Source organism: Paramormyrops kingsleyae, chromosome 10, assembly GCF_048594095.1.
Source record: "Paramormyrops kingsleyae isolate MSU_618 chromosome 10, PKINGS_0.4, whole genome shotgun sequence".
NCBI lineage: Eukaryota > Metazoa > Chordata > Actinopteri > Osteoglossiformes > Mormyridae > Paramormyrops > Paramormyrops kingsleyae.
This window is the reverse complement of record NC_132806.1, coordinates 21521770-21537348: the sequence shown is the minus strand read 5'-3', so window position 1 is coordinate 21537348 and position 15579 is coordinate 21521770. Positions and strand designations below refer to the sequence as shown.

General features: G+C 40.7%; 2 protein-coding genes across 45 annotated transcripts in view; both read left to right on the top strand.

The window, feature by feature from the left end:
* Positions 1-15579, top strand: part of LOC111859848 (protocadherin gamma-C5-like) — a 219694-nt gene that overhangs the window by 179617 nt on the left and 24498 nt on the right. The window contains exon 1 of one of the 44 annotated variants that reach the window (XM_072717478.1): positions 9242-11988. The exons of 42 other annotated variants lie outside the window; for them this stretch is intronic. In XM_072717478.1, coding sequence (XP_072573579.1) covers positions 9547-11988 — 2442 coding nt within the window. In that variant the 5' untranslated portion in view covers positions 9242-9546. Of the gene's footprint in view, positions 1-9241; positions 11989-15579 lie in introns of those variants that run through there. One more of the 44 variants, XM_072717490.1, reaches the window with a different exon arrangement.
* Positions 25-4808, top strand: LOC140593320 (protocadherin gamma-C5). The gene has a single exon (XM_072717495.1). It carries the CDS (start codon positions 585-587, stop codon positions 3171-3173), a length of 2589 nt encoding a protein of 862 aa, XP_072573596.1. The 5' UTR covers positions 25-584; the 3' UTR covers positions 3174-4808.

Below are 15579 nucleotides of genomic sequence, written 5' to 3'. Positions count from 1 at the left end.
CCTACATAAATAATTATTAAAACTTAAATAAGTATTCCGCATAACAAAGATCTAATGGTAAAGAATTATTACTAAACCTTGTAGGTCTATTTCTGTGTTTCTAGTAGTTAAGTGTCACATAAAACAATCTTTGGAAGTTCCCTGCCAACCAATATATTTTGCATACTAGATAATACTAACTATTCACTATGCGTATCAATAATATCATATGTACTGGGTACTGTCTGTATTGTGCTATACCTTTATACTTTTTTCAGTGGTGGTCCTTCCTTTTTTATGGCGTTGTAGCTTTAAATGGAGATGGCCTGTTATTGGGTACTCCACTGCTTCACTGTGCACCAATAGAAACGAGAACAGTACAAAGAGATCTACTCCCTCCCCTTCGGCAGCACCGTAACCATTACTGTGCTCAGAAATGGAAGAGATGAGAAACGGAAGAAATGGTTCTCGCTTTACACCGCCGTTTAACTGTAATCTTTACCTAAAATGTTAAATCGATAATCATTTCATTAGTATTTTTTTCTTGGCTTAGATGCCATGTATATTGACCAAAAGGCTTTGTGGAAATTACAAATATTTTAGATATGGGAGCCAGGACGTGGAGAAAAATCCGGGGATATCAAGCTCTGTGGTGGTTGCTTTTATCCCTCTTGTGGAGTACAATAGACGGCCAGATTCGGTACAGCATTCCTGAGGAGCTGACCATCAGCACCGTTGTTGGAAATCTAGCGAAGGACCTGGGTTTGGAACTCGCAGTGATTTATAACCGTAACCTGAGAATTGTTTCAGAGGCTGGGAAACAATATTTCAGCGTCGATTTAGGCAAAGGTGAGCTGGCGGTGAGTGAACGAATCGACAGAGAGGATTTATGCGGACAAAGCACGAGCTGTTTGTTACCTTTGGAAATTATCATTGAAAATCCTTTACAGGTGTACCGTGTTGATATCGAGATACAGGATATCAATGACAATGTCCCACATTTCCACACAGATGAAAATATTTTAAATATCCCGGAATCGACCATGCCTGGAGCGAGATTCCCATTGGAAACCGCTCAGGATCCTGACGTCGGGTCAAATTCATTACGAACCTATATCCTAAATAAAAATGAACATTTTTCACTGAACATAATAACTCATAAAGACGGAGTAAAGGTTCCCGAACTTGTTTTAGAAAAGGCTCTAGACAGAGAAAAAATATCCGTTCATAAGCTTATACTTACAGCCATAGACGGGGGGACTCCAGCTACATCGGGCTCAACGCATATAACCATCCAGGTCCTAGACATCAATGATAATGCTCCGGTCTTTGACAACGCCGCTTATGACATTTCATTAAGTGAACATACACCGAAAGGTACCATTATTGGAACCGTAAAAGCCGTAGATATCGATGAAGGACTGAACAGTGATATTGTGTATTCATTAAATCCCCGAACGTCAGAGCAAATACGAAATATGTTCAGCATAAACCACCTTACCGGCGAGTTAGCACTGAATAACTCTATAGATTACGAGGAAACCGCTTCATTCAGTTTTGACATCCGTGCGTCTGACAAAGGCAGTCCGTCAATGGAAAGCCACTGCACAGTTCGTGTGGAGATCCTCGATGTTAACGATAACTTTCCTGAGATTATTTTGAAGTCTTTACCCAGTCCAATCAGAGAAGATGCACCTGTCGGAACAGTAGTTGCTTTGATTAGTGCAAAGGATTTAGATTCTGGTGACAACGGAAAGGTTACCTTAGACGTGTCGTCGGAATACCCTTTTAAATTGAAACCCTCATTTTCAAATCTTTATGCTCTGATTACCGATTCCAGCTTAGATCGCGAAAAGTTTCCGGAATATGACGTTGAATTAATAGCATCGGACTCTGGTTCACCGCCTTTAATGACCAAAAAAACAATAACTGTTAGTGTTCTAGATGTTAATGACAACTCACCGTTATTCTCACAATCGTCCTATATGGTGTATGTAAAAGAAAATAACTCTCCGGGGACTATATTAGGTTCAGTGACTGCTGCCGATTCAGATTTAGGGGATAATGCAAACATATTCTATTCGATTTTAGATTCCAAAGTGCAAGACTCATCTGTTTCCTCGTATGTCTACATTAACTCTGAAAACGGGAGCATATACAGCATGCAGTCATTTGATTATGAAAAAGTGAAAGTTTTTCAGATTCGGGTGCAGGCAAAGGATCAAGGTTCTCCGTCTCTGAGCAGTAATGCCACTGTTCATGTTTTTATCATGGACCAGAATGATAATGCCCCCACAGTAATTTATCCATCATCTATTATGGGATCTGCTTCCCGTCAAACCATACCCAGATCAGCTAAAGCGGGACACCTAGTTACCAAGGTAACAGCAGTGGACGCCGATTCGGGCCACAACGCCTGGATTTCTTATAAGTTGGTGGAAGCTACAGATGCGTCTTTGTTTAGTGTGAATCTTTATACAGGGGAGGTCCGGACTAAACGCGCAGTTTCAGATCAGGATGATTCCTCTCACAGACTGGTTATAGAGATAAAGGACAATGGCGAGCCAATGCAATCCACGACAGTGACAGTTGGCATATCATTAGAAGACGGGTTTCAAGAGCCCATCTTGGATTTACAACATGAACAGCACGAACCAACAAACAAAGACGGCAAAATCACCTTTTATTTGATCATCGCACTGGCGTCAATTTCTGCCGTATCTCTGTTGACTTTTCTAATACTGACAGTAAAATGCGTCCGAAACGGCAGAAGGCGTACATGTTGCTGTATGAGTCGGGGCGACCCAGAGCAGCACAAGAACAGAAACCTGCACATCCAGCTGAACACTGATGGTCCTATTAAGTACGTGGAGGTCCTGGGAGGGGACATGTTGTCTCAGAGCCAGTCCTTCAGGTCATGTCTCTCTCCAATGTCAGAGTTCAGTGATCTCACCCTCATTAAACCCAGCAGCACAATGGATTTTAAAGAGATGGTAAATGTAATTGACGCATCTTTACCAGACAGCGCCTGGACTTTCGAGAGCCAACAGGTGAGCAGTTGGGTGTATTTCTGTGAATATTTCTGGTCAATATTTAAGTATCTTTTGTGTGTAATATGCTGTAAACTTCTCCAATTTGACATGACTAATTTTTTGAGCTACACTATAAGACCAAATGTTATTGGCCCCTATTAATTAGCGGATTTAGGTGAATAAACCACACTCACTGCTGACACAGGTATATAAGCACACTGCCACGCAATCTGCAGCAACAAACATGCAGCAGAATGGGTGGTCATGCAGAAGAGGTTAGTGACTTTCAGCTTCACATCCTCATAGGATGCCATCTTCACAACCAGCTGGTTTGCCAAATTCCTGCTCTGCCAGAGCAACCCTGGTTAACCACTAATGACGTGATTCTGAAGTGGTGATGGCTGGGAGTGAGTTCAGGCCCAGACTGGTAGGTCACACAAACTCACAGAAAGGGACCTGATAATTCAGTATCAATACCCAGTCTGAATGGTGATTGTATAGGCTATTACAGCAAAAAGGGCCAGAGTGACTGCCTATTAATACTATTGGGTTTGGAATGAGATGTTAGACAAGCTGATTAGAATCAGTGCGGGGAAGCAATAAAAAAGGCCAATAGGATGTTGGGGTATATCTCCAGGTGTGTGGAGTTTAAGTCAAGGGAGGTAATGCTAAGATTATACAATTCCTTGGTAAGACCTCACCTAGAATATTGTGTGCAGGTTTGGTCACCATATCTTAAAAAGGACATTGCGGCCTTAGAAAAGGTGCAGCGTAGGGCCACAAGAATGATTCCTGGTCTTAGAGGAATGTCATACGAGGAAAGGTTAGTTGAGCTAAATCTGTTCAGCCTCAAGCAAAGGAGACTGAGGGGGGACATGATCCAGGTCTATAAGATTCTAACAGGTTTGGATGCTGTTCAACCAAATAGTTACTTCAGCATTAGTTTAAATACAAGAACTCGTGGCCATAGGTGGAAATTAGCGGGAGAACATTTCAAACTGGATTTAAGGAAGCACTTCTTTACACAGCGTGTAGTCAGAGTATGGAATAGTCTTCCTGATAATGTAGTGCAAGCTGAATCCTTGGGTTCCTTTAAATCAGAGCTAGATAAGATTTTAACAACTCTGAGCTATTAGTTAAGTTCCACCCAAGCGAGCTTGATGGGCCGAATGGCCTCCTCTCGTTTGTATAGTTCTTATGTTCTTATGTTCTTAAGCTGGTAACCACATAATTTTTGCTGTGTAGTTTACATGAAGGAGTTCCATGTTCCAGTCAGTAACAGAAATGGTATTTTAATGTTGTAGATGGCCGATTATATTTCATTTTCCTGTTTCCTTTCCGGCAGCTTTATTTTTATAACTATGGTGACCCAATTTAATTTGTAAAAATATCCCTACCTGTCTTAAATTTTACAGCGATGTTCACTAAGGTCACACAGTTGCTTTACCATTTTATCATGTTCATTCATTTTCTTTTACCTTAAGAGAATACGTATGATACGTGCAATTATGATATTTTTCCGAGAACTGTAAATTATATTGCTCAGCTTTCAGCATTAATTGTTGAAAATGAATTATTAAAGAGTTTTAAATTATTATTATTATTATTAAAATCTTTGTAATAGCTGATGCTCCTCTGGCTTTTAAAAGCATTAATTAGTTTCACAGTAGAAGACAATCCAGGATAATATCTGTGAGTTTGTGTCCAATGTCACGTGAGCATTTTACAATGGTTTAAGACAAACTAGCAGCGGTCTACATATATAGTCTTACTCTGGGTTCTTAAACCTCTTACTGAGTACAGGTTTTCAGTTTTTAATCGTAATTGTATACTGTTTACGTATTATTGGTACAATGTTGGTTGAGCTGGTATTGTTTGAATCTAATCATTTTCACTGCTTGTACTGCAGTGCGGTTGTTGATAGTTTTTAAATTCATATTATTATTTTTATTATTATTGTTGTGGATGGTGATAAGTAGCTGTGTGTTATTTTGCAAGTGAAAAATACTGCCGATCTTTCAAACGAGGTTTTTTTTTTCATTGCACAATACTGTGAGGCACACTTTAAACTCCAGTGGCACATGATTGGATATCTCTGCGCTCGTTGTCCACCAATAGAAAAACGAATCTTACAAAGAGATCTACTCCCTCCCCTCTTCACAGCCACGTAACCATTACACTGCTCTGAGCTGGAGCAGACGATGCTCGCGAACGTACGGTCGCAGTGCTTGAATGGAGGTTTTACGTAAAACAGTGAACTGATATTTATATGCTTTTTAATTCCTATTGGTTTGCTTACCATGTACTTCGATCAAAAGGGTTTGTGGAAATTCCAAGTGTGTTAGATATGGGAACGAGGACGTGGAGAAAAATCCGGGGATGCCAAGCTGTGTGGTGGTTGCTTTCATCCCTCTTGTGGAGTACAATAGACGGCCAGATTCGGTACAGCATTCCCGAGGAGCTGAATGTGGGCACCGTGTTTGGAAATCTAGCCAAGGACCTGGGTTTGGAACTTGCGGAAATTTCTAACCGTAAGCTGCAAATTGTTTCAGAGTCTGGGAAACAGTATTTCAGTGTTGATCTGGGCAAAGGTGAGCTTGCGGTGAGTGAACGAATCGACAGAGAGGATTTATGCGGACAAAGCACGAGCTGTTTGTTACCTTTGGAAATAATTATTGAAAATCCTTTACAGCTGTTTCGTGTGGAGATCGAGATACAGGATATCAATGACAATATCCCACATTTTCACACAAAGGAAAATGTTTTAAGAATAGCAGAATCCACGATAGCAGGTACACGATTCCCAATAGAAACAGCTCAGGACCCTGACGTGGGTTCCAATTCATTGCGATCGTATAGTTTAAATAAAAACGAATATTTTAGCTTGAATGTCATTACTCACAATGATGGAACGAAGGTTCCTGAGCTCGTTCTGGAAAAGGCTCTAGACCGGGAGAAAAATTCGGCTCATAAGCTTATACTCACGGCTGTAGACGGTGGGACTCCAGCTACATCGGGATCAACGCATATAAATGTTCAGGTTATAGATATTAATGATAATTTTCCTGTGTTTAATACCACGGTTTATGAAATTTCAATTAACGAAAATGCACCGAAGGGCACACCAATAGGAGCCGTTAGAGCGATAGATTTGGATGAAGGTTTAAATGGTGATATTGTGTTTTCATTTGGCTCACGGACATCTGAGCAAATTCTTGACACATTTACTATAAATCCAGTTAATGGTGAAATAACCCTAATAAAGGAACTAGATTTTGAAGAGACCACTTCATTTAAGTTTGATATTCGTGCCTCTGACAAAGGCACACCTATAATGGAAAGCCAATGCACAGTTCGTGTCGATATTCTCGACGTTAATGATAATTTCCCAGAGATCGTTTTAAAATCTTTGCCAAGTCCAATCAGAGAAGATGCCCCTGTGGAGACAGTAGTTGCTTTAATTAGCGCAAAAGATTTAGATTCTGGTGATAATGGAAAGGTTACCTTAAACGTGCTATCAGGATACCCGTTCAAATTAAAACCTTTTTCAAATCATTATGCTCTAGTCACCGATTCCACTTTAGATCGGGAACAGTTTCCAGAATATAATGTTGAAGTAATAGCATCGGATTCTGGATCACCGCCTCTAACGACCAAAAAAACAATAACTGTTAGTGTTCTAGATGTTAATGACAACTCACCGTTATTCTCACAATCGTCCTTTATGGTGTATGTAAAAGAAAATAACTCTCCGGGAACTATATTAGGTTCAGTAACTGCTGCCGATTCAGATTTAGGGGACAATGCAAAAATATTCTATTCGATTTTAGATTCCAAAGTGCAAGACTCATCTGTTTCCTCGTATGTCTACATTAACTCTGAAAACGGGAGCATATACAGCATGCAGTCATTTGATTATGAAAAAGTGAAAGTTTTTCAGATTCGGGTGCAGGCAAAGGATCAAGGTTCTCCGTCTCTGAGCAGTAATGCCACCGTTCATGTTTTTATCATGGACCAGAATGATAATGCCCCCACAGTAATTTATCCATCATCTATTATGGGATCTGCTTCCCGTCAAACCATACCCAGGTCAGCTAAAGCGGGACACCTAGTTACCAAGGTAACAGCGGTGGACGCCGATTCGGGCCACAACGCCTGGATTTCTTATAAGTTGGTGGAGGCTACAGATGCCTCTTTGTTCAGTGTGAATCTTTATACAGGGGAGGTCCGGACTAAACGTGCAGTTTCAGATCAGGATGATTCCTCTCACAGATTGCTGATAGAGATCAAGGACAATGGCGAGCCAATGCAGTCTACCACGGTGACAGTTGGCATATCAGTAGAAGACGGGTTTCAAGAGCCCATCTTGGATTTACAACATGAACAGCACGAACCAACAAACAAAGACGGCAAAATCACCTTTTATTTGATCATCGCACTGGCGTCGATTTCTGCCGTATCTCTGTTGACTTTTCTAATACTGACAGTAAAGTGCGTCCGAAGCGGCAGAAGGCGTACATGTTGCTGTATGAGTCGGGGCGACCCAGAGCAGCACAAGAACAGAAACCTGCACATCCAGCTCAACACTGACGGTCCTATTAAGTACGTGGAGGTCCTAGGAGGGGACATGTTGTCTCAGAGCCAATCCTTCAGGTCGTGCCTCTCTCCAATGTCAGAGTTCAGTGATCTCACCCTCATTAAACCCAGCAGCACAATGGATTTTAAAGAGATGGTAAATGTAATTGACGCATCTTTACCAGACAGTGCCTGGACTTTCGAGAGCCAACAGGTGAGCAGTTGGGTGTATTTCTGTGAACATTTCTGGTCAATATTTAAGTATCTTTTGTGTGTACTATTTCCCGAGAACGTATCTAGTTTGACATTACTATTTTTTTGAGCTACACTATAAGACTAAAAGTGAATTGACACTCCTCTTAATTAGCGGATTTAGGTGAATAAACCACACTCACTGCTGACACAGGTATATAAGCACACTGCCACGCAATCTGCAGCAACACACGTGCAGCAGAATGGGTGGTCATGCAGAAGAGGTTAGTAACTTTCAGCTTCACATCCTCATAGGATGCCATCTTCACAACCAGCTGGTTTGCCAAATTCCTGCTCTGCCAGAGCAGCCCTGGTTAACCACTAATGACGTGATTCTGAAGTGGTGATGGCTGGGAGTGAGTTCAGGCCCAGACTGGTAGGTCACACAAACTCACAGAAAGGGACCTGATAATCCAGCATCAATACCCAGTCTGAATGGTGATTGTATAGGCTATTACAGCAAAAAGGGCCAGAGTGACTGCCTATTAATACTATTGGGTTTGGAATGAGGTGTTAGACAAGCTGGTAACCACACAATTTTTGCTGTGTAATTTACATGAAGGAGTTCCATGTTCCAGTCAGTAACAGAAATCGTATTTTAATGTTGTAGATGGGCGATTATATTTCATTTTCCTGTTTCTTTTCCAGGAGCTTTGTTTTCTAAACATGGTGGCACATTATTATTTATAAAAATATCCAAAGTTGTCCTAAACTTAAAGTGAAATTTGCTTATATAAATGATCCACTTCATCGTGTTCTTGTGTTTATTAGTTTTTATCACTTTACCAAAATACTTATGACACTTGTATTTATGATATTTTTCCTATACATTTTAATTAAATTGGTTTGCTTTCACCATTTATGGTTGATTAAACGAATTATTAAAGACTTTACAGTTATGATCAGCATCTTTCTAATAGCTGATGCTCCTCTGGCTTTTTAAAAGCATTCATTAGTTTCACAGTAGAAGACAATCCAGTATAATATCTGTGAGCTTGTGTCCAATGTCACGTGAGCATTTTACAACGGTTTGTTAATACAGACTAGCAGCGGTCTGCCTATGAAGTCTTACTCTCGTTTCTTAAACCCCCTACTGAGTACAGTTCTTCAGTTTTTACCGGTAAATGTATCCTGTATAAGTATTATTGGTGCAATGTTTTTGAGCTGATATTGTGTGATCTAGTCAGTTTTAATAGTTGTACTGCGGTGCAGTTGATTATGTAATTCACATTCAGTGATTAATTCACATTATTATTATTATTATGAGTCCAAAGCACGCAGTGCTATTTATTATTATTATTTTTATTATAATTATTGTTGTTGTGATTGATGATTAAAATATGTTTGTTTTATTTTACAAGGTGAAAAATACTACCGATCTTGTAAACGAGGTTTTTTCATTGCACTGTACTGTGAGGCACACTTTAAACTCAAGGGGGCACATGATTGGATATCTCTGCGCTCCTTGTCCACCAATAGAAAAACAAATCGTACAAAGAGATCTACTCCCTCCCCTATTCAGAGCAACGTAACCATTACACTGCTCTGAGCTGGAGCAGACGATGCTCGCGAACGTACGGTCGCAGTGCCTAAATGGAGGTTTTACGTAAAACAGTGAACTGATATTTATATCATTTTTAATTCCTATTGGTTTACTTACCATGGACTTCAATCAAAAGGGTTTGTGGAAATTCCAAGTGTGTTAGATATGGGAACGAGGACGTGGAGAAAAATCCGGGGATGCCAAGCTGTGTGGTGGTTGCTTTCATCCCTCTTGTGGAGTACAATAGACGGCCAGATTCGGTACAGCATTCCCGAGGAGCTGAATGTGGGCACCGTGTTTGGAAATCTAGCCAAGGACTTGGGTTTGGAACTTGCGGAAATTTCTAACCGTAACCTGAGAATTGATTCAGAGTCTGGGAAACAGTATTTCAGTGTTGATCTGGGCAAAGGTGAGCTGGCGGTGAGTGAACGAATCGACAGAGAGGATTTATGCGGACAAAGCACGAGCTGTTTGTTACCTTTAGAAATAATTATTGAAAATCCTTTACAGCTGTTTCGTGTGGAGATCGAGATACAGGATATCAATGACAATATCCCACATTTTCACACAAAGGAAAATGTTTTAAAAATCGCAGAATCCATGATACCAGGTACACGATTCAAAGTGGAAACCGCTCAGGACCCTGACGTGGGTTCCAATTCATTGCGATCTTATAGTTTAAATAAAAACGAATATTTTAGTTTGAATGTCATTACTCACAATGATGGGACAAAGGTTCCTGAGCTCGTCCTGGAAAAGGCTCTAGACCGGGAGAAAAATTCGGCTCATAAGCTTATACTCACGGCTGTAGACGGTGGGACTCCAGCTACATCGGGATCAACGCATATAAATGTTCAGGTTATAGATATTAATGATAATTTTCCTGTGTTTAATACCACGGTTTATGAAATTTCAATTAACGAAAATGCACCGAAGGGCACACCAATAGGAGCCGTTAGAGCAATAGATTTGGATGAAGGTTTAAATGGTGATATTGTGTTTTCATTTGGCTCACGGACATCTGAGCACATTCTTGATACATTTAGCATAAATCCACTTACTGGTGAAATAACCTTAAAAAAGGAACTAGACTTTGAAGAAACAACTTCATTTAAATTTGATATTCGTGCATCTGACAAAGGCACGCCCGCAATGGAAAGTGAATGCACAGTGCGGGTTGAGATCCTCGACGTTAATGATAATTTCCCAGAGATCGTGTTAAAGTCTTTGCCGAGTCCAATCAGAGAAGATGCCCCTGTGGAGACAGTAGTTGCTTTAATTAGCGCAAAAGATTTAGATTCTGGTGATAATGGAAAGGTTACTTTGAGCGTGCTATCAGGATACCTGTTTAGATTAAAACCTTTTTCAAAACATTATGCTCTAGTCACCGATTCCATTTTAGATCGGGAAGAGTTTCCGGAATATAACGTTGAAATAATAGCATCGGATTCTGGATCACCGCCACTAACCGCCAAAAAAACAATAACTGTTAGTGTTCTAGATGTCAATGACAACTCACCATTGTTTTCCCAATCGTCCTATATGGTGTATGTAAAAGAAAATAACTCTCCGGGAACTATTTTAGGTTCAGTGACTGCTTCCGATTCAGATCTTGGAGAAAATTCAAAAATCACTTATTCGATTTTAGATTCCAAAGTGCAAGACTCATCTGTTTCCTCGTATGTCTACATTAACTCTGAAAACGGGAGCATATACAGCATGCAGTCATTTGATTATGAAAAAGTGAAAGTTTTTCAGATTCGGGTGCAGGCAAAGGATCAAGGTTCTCCGTCTCTGAGCAGTAATGCCACTGTTCATGTTTTTATCATGGACCAGAATGATAATGCCCCCACAGTAATTTATCCATCATCTATTATGGGATCTGCTTCCCGTCAAACCATACCCAGATCAGCTAAAGCGGGACACTTAGTTACCAAGGTAACAGCGGTGGACGCTGATTCGGGCCACAACGCCTGGATTTCTTATAAGTTGGTGGAAGCTACAGATGCCTCTTTGTTCAGTGTGAATCTTTATACAGGGGAGGTCCGGACTAAACGCGCAGTTTCAGATCAGGATGATTCCTCTCACAGATTGCTGATAGAGATAAAGGACAATGGCGAGCCAATGCAGTCTACCACGGTGACAGTTGGCATATCAGTAGAAGACGGGTTTCAAGAGCCCATCTTGGATTTACAACATGAACAGCACGAACCAACAAACAAAGACGGCAAAATCACCTTTTATTTGATCATCGCACTGGCGTCGATTTCTGCCGTATCTTTGTTGACGTTTGTAATACTGACAGTAAAGTGCGTCCGAAGCGGCAGAAGGCGTACATGTTGCTGTATGAGTCAGGGCGACCCAGAGGAGCACAAGAACAGAAACCTGCACATCCAGCTGAACACTGATGGTCCTATTAAGTACGTGGAGGTCCTGGGAGGGGACATGTTGTCTCAGAGCCAGTCCTTCAGGTCGTGCCTCTCTCCAATGTCAGAGTTCAGTGATCTCACCCTCATTAAACCCAGCAGCACATTGGATTTTAAAGAGATGGTAAATGTAATTGACGCATCTTTACCAGACAGTGCCTGGACTTTCGAGAGCCAACAGGTGAGCAGTTGTATATTTGACTGTTCATTCATTCATTTGTTCATTTTTTCCTTTTTGTTTCATCTTGTCATCTACGCCTTGTGTTTTATTAATAGGCAGTGTGGTCTAATTTTTGATGTTGGTATGTTGGATCAAATACCTTAAGCAAATTCTGTTTGCCTCCTTAAGTTTGTTTAATGACTCCTGTGTGTTTTTGGCCTTGTCCTTATTAATTACATTACTATCGTCCTTAAGGCATTTTGACCTTTGACTCCTAAGTGGTTAACTATATAAGACTTAAATAGCTGTATAAACAATAATACACAATTTTGAAGTACATGTTCATTTAATTAAAAAAAACAAACAAAAAAATGATAGCTTCAGCACGTGTTTTATATTCTGTATGAAACTAAAAGACTTGGAAATTATGTGGCTTTTTACTCACGTGACAAGGTGAATATTGTGATCCTGAATGGGGCAAGTGGGAACAGGAAATGGATGGATGGATGGATTGATGGATGGATGGATTGATGGATGGATGGATGGGCAAGGCAAATATAGCAGACAGTTAAGTGCCACCCTTTTAAAGTCCTGAGTGTCCCTCTCTGATCACTGACGATCAGAAGTGTCGGAGGGACAAGGATACCCTGGCGGATTCTGGAGGCCCAACACTTGACAGGGGCCCTTGAATAAGAGTATTATTCTTACCATTGGCCGGGGGGGGGGGGGGGGCAAGGTGATATTTTATCAGGGGCCCCAGAATTTCTAGTCACACCCCTGCTGACAATCACCTAAAGGCCCCTGCCTAATAGATCTAACGTTGCCTTTTCTTTTACTGGAGGAATCCCTTGATTTAATTGTTTCTTATTATGAATTTTGTTCTAGGCTGCAGTTATCAGTTTCCATTTCTGCTGGTCAGATACACATTAGCTGCCATTAACTTCCCCAGCTGTCACCTGACTTTTATCGGTTTTGGTTCACGTGAGCATTTAATTAGCCTACTTAACATTATTCTGAGGAATTCAGTTCTCCGTCCACCGTATGTAATTTATTTTATGAACGTGATCATGGTATTAATTTGTCTCACAATGTTGTTTAAGAAATGCAGTTTTTATGAGCAAACTAAAAATCACTTTTTTTATGTGTCTGTAACATGTTGGCCTATTTACATGTTATTCGCTGCAGTGGACCTTAAGTTATTTTCCAGCTGAAACAGTTCAGCCTAATTCTGATGCACAATTTGAATTCAAAACCTTTAAAGTGACATTTGATACAATTCCTTAAATAATTATCAACATCAGGGCACGGAATCTGGTCCTGAATTTCTTCAGCTTCCTCGAACATTGAATGATGTGACTATCTAGTGAACTTCAATACAACGTCAGTTAATAACTGATTAGTGCTAATTTGTTTAGGCAGGGCAACAGCAAGATAATGTTGACCTTCAAATGTGCCAAAATCATACACAGAGATGTGAAATAAGCCTCCATGCTGCTATGAAAATGCGGGTTAGGACAAGTCTCTAAACCAGGGGTCACCATCAGGATACCTCCAAGGACCACATGAGTTGCCCCCGGACCTGTTCTAAAAATAGCACAACTCACCAGTAAGCAGTGTCTAAAATTTAATTTTATCCTGTTGCTATTCTTCTTTAATCACATTTGCATTTATATAGATTTGAAAATGACAATATCTAAAAAAGCATATATATATAACTAAAGGTAAACTGAGCAAATTTGTTATTTAACAAGAGTGTATCAAACTGGTAGCCCTTCCTATGGCTCGGTACCTGTGAAGTAGCTCTCAGTTTCAAAAAAGTTTGGTGACCCCTGCTCTAAACACATAAGCTGCAGTTCCATTCATACGTCAGCGATACAGTGTGATGTACCTTTAAGCAGAAGAACACATTACATTGGATAATTCACTCCTCCTCCGTGCACCAATAGCAGAGAAGTCTGTACAAAGAGATCTACTTCCTCCCCCATCCGCAGCCTGGTAGCCTGTACGAAGCAGTGCTGGCACGGACGGAGGTGCGCTTAGACGCAGAAATCCAAGACAAACATTTCACCGGTTTTTCTGGATATTATATCGTTATCTTTCATCATATATCGCTTTTAAATGGAATCGTTTTCTTTTACTTAAGGTGAATTGGTGGAAATGTTTTTTGTTTTTGGAAATGATACAGAGGACAAGAATTTGGTTTTTGCAATGGCAGGCTCAGCGTTGGTTATTTTTCTGTCTCATATGGAGTACAATAGACGGACAGGTTCGCTATACCATTCCCGAAGAGCTGGATGTGGGTTCAGTCGTTGGAAGCCTAGTCAAAGACCTGGGCTTAAGTGTTACTGATTTTTCGGACCGCAATCTGCAAATCGCTTCAGAGTCTGGTAAGCAGTATTTCAGCGTGGGTTTGGAAAAGGGTGAGCTCATTGTGACTGGAAGAATTGACAGGGAAGTTGTCTGTAGTCAAAGTGTTAGCTGTCTGTTACCCTTGGAAGTTATAATTGAAAATCCGTTGCAGCTTTATCGCGTTGATATAGAAATACAGGATATCAACGACAACGCCCCAGTTTTCCCCACGAAGGAGCACGTACTAAAAATCGGTGAACATGTAGCTCCAGGAGCACGATTTCCCTTGGAAAGAGCACATGACCCGGATGTTAGCGTCAATACACTGAGCACCTACAAAATCAGCCCAAACGAGCATTTTGTTTTGAATGTTAAAGTTAACAAGGATGGAGCTAAACTTCCAGAATTAGTGTTACAGAAAGCCCTGGACAGAGAGAAACAACCTCTTCATCAGCTCGTGCTGACAGCTATTGATGGAGGAAATCCGACTCGATCGGGGACCACGGCGATCACAATTAACGTCCTAGATAACAATGACAATGCTCCTCAGTTTGAGAAGCCCCTATACGAAGTACCTCTGAGAGAGGATTCGCCTACAGGTTCCGTGATTGTAACTGTTAAAGCTTTCGACTTAGACGAGGGGTCAAATGCAGATGTTGAGTATTCATTTAGTGAGCATACATCGGAAGCCATTCGGAAAGCATTTATTATTAATTCCGAGACAGGAGACATTACAATTGCGACGCCATTAGATTACGAAGAGGCAAATTCGTACGAATTTGATATTCGAGCTAAAGATAAAGGTGTGATGGCTATGGAGGGTCACTGTACTGTTCAGGTGGATATAAGTGATGTAAATGATAACTCCCCTGAAGTGACACTGAAGTCATCGCCGAGTCCCGTTAAAGAGGATGCTCCATTAGGAACGGTGGTCGCTTTAATTAGTGCTGGGGATTCAGATTCTGGAGATAATGGGAAAGTCATTTTGCACGTACCCCCAGAATTCCCCTTCGCGCTACAGCCTTCCTTTTCTGACCATTATGCATTGGTTACTAATTCTAATTTAGATCACGAGAAGGCGGCACAATACAACATCAAAATCGTAGCCACTGATTCTGGGTTGCCACCACTCACAACAGAAAAAGTTATTTCCATAGATATTTTAGATGTCAACGATAATCCTCCGGTTTTCTCCCAGCAGTTATATATTGCTTATGTAAAAGAAAATGGTGATGCGGGATCGGTCCTGTGTTCGGTATCCGC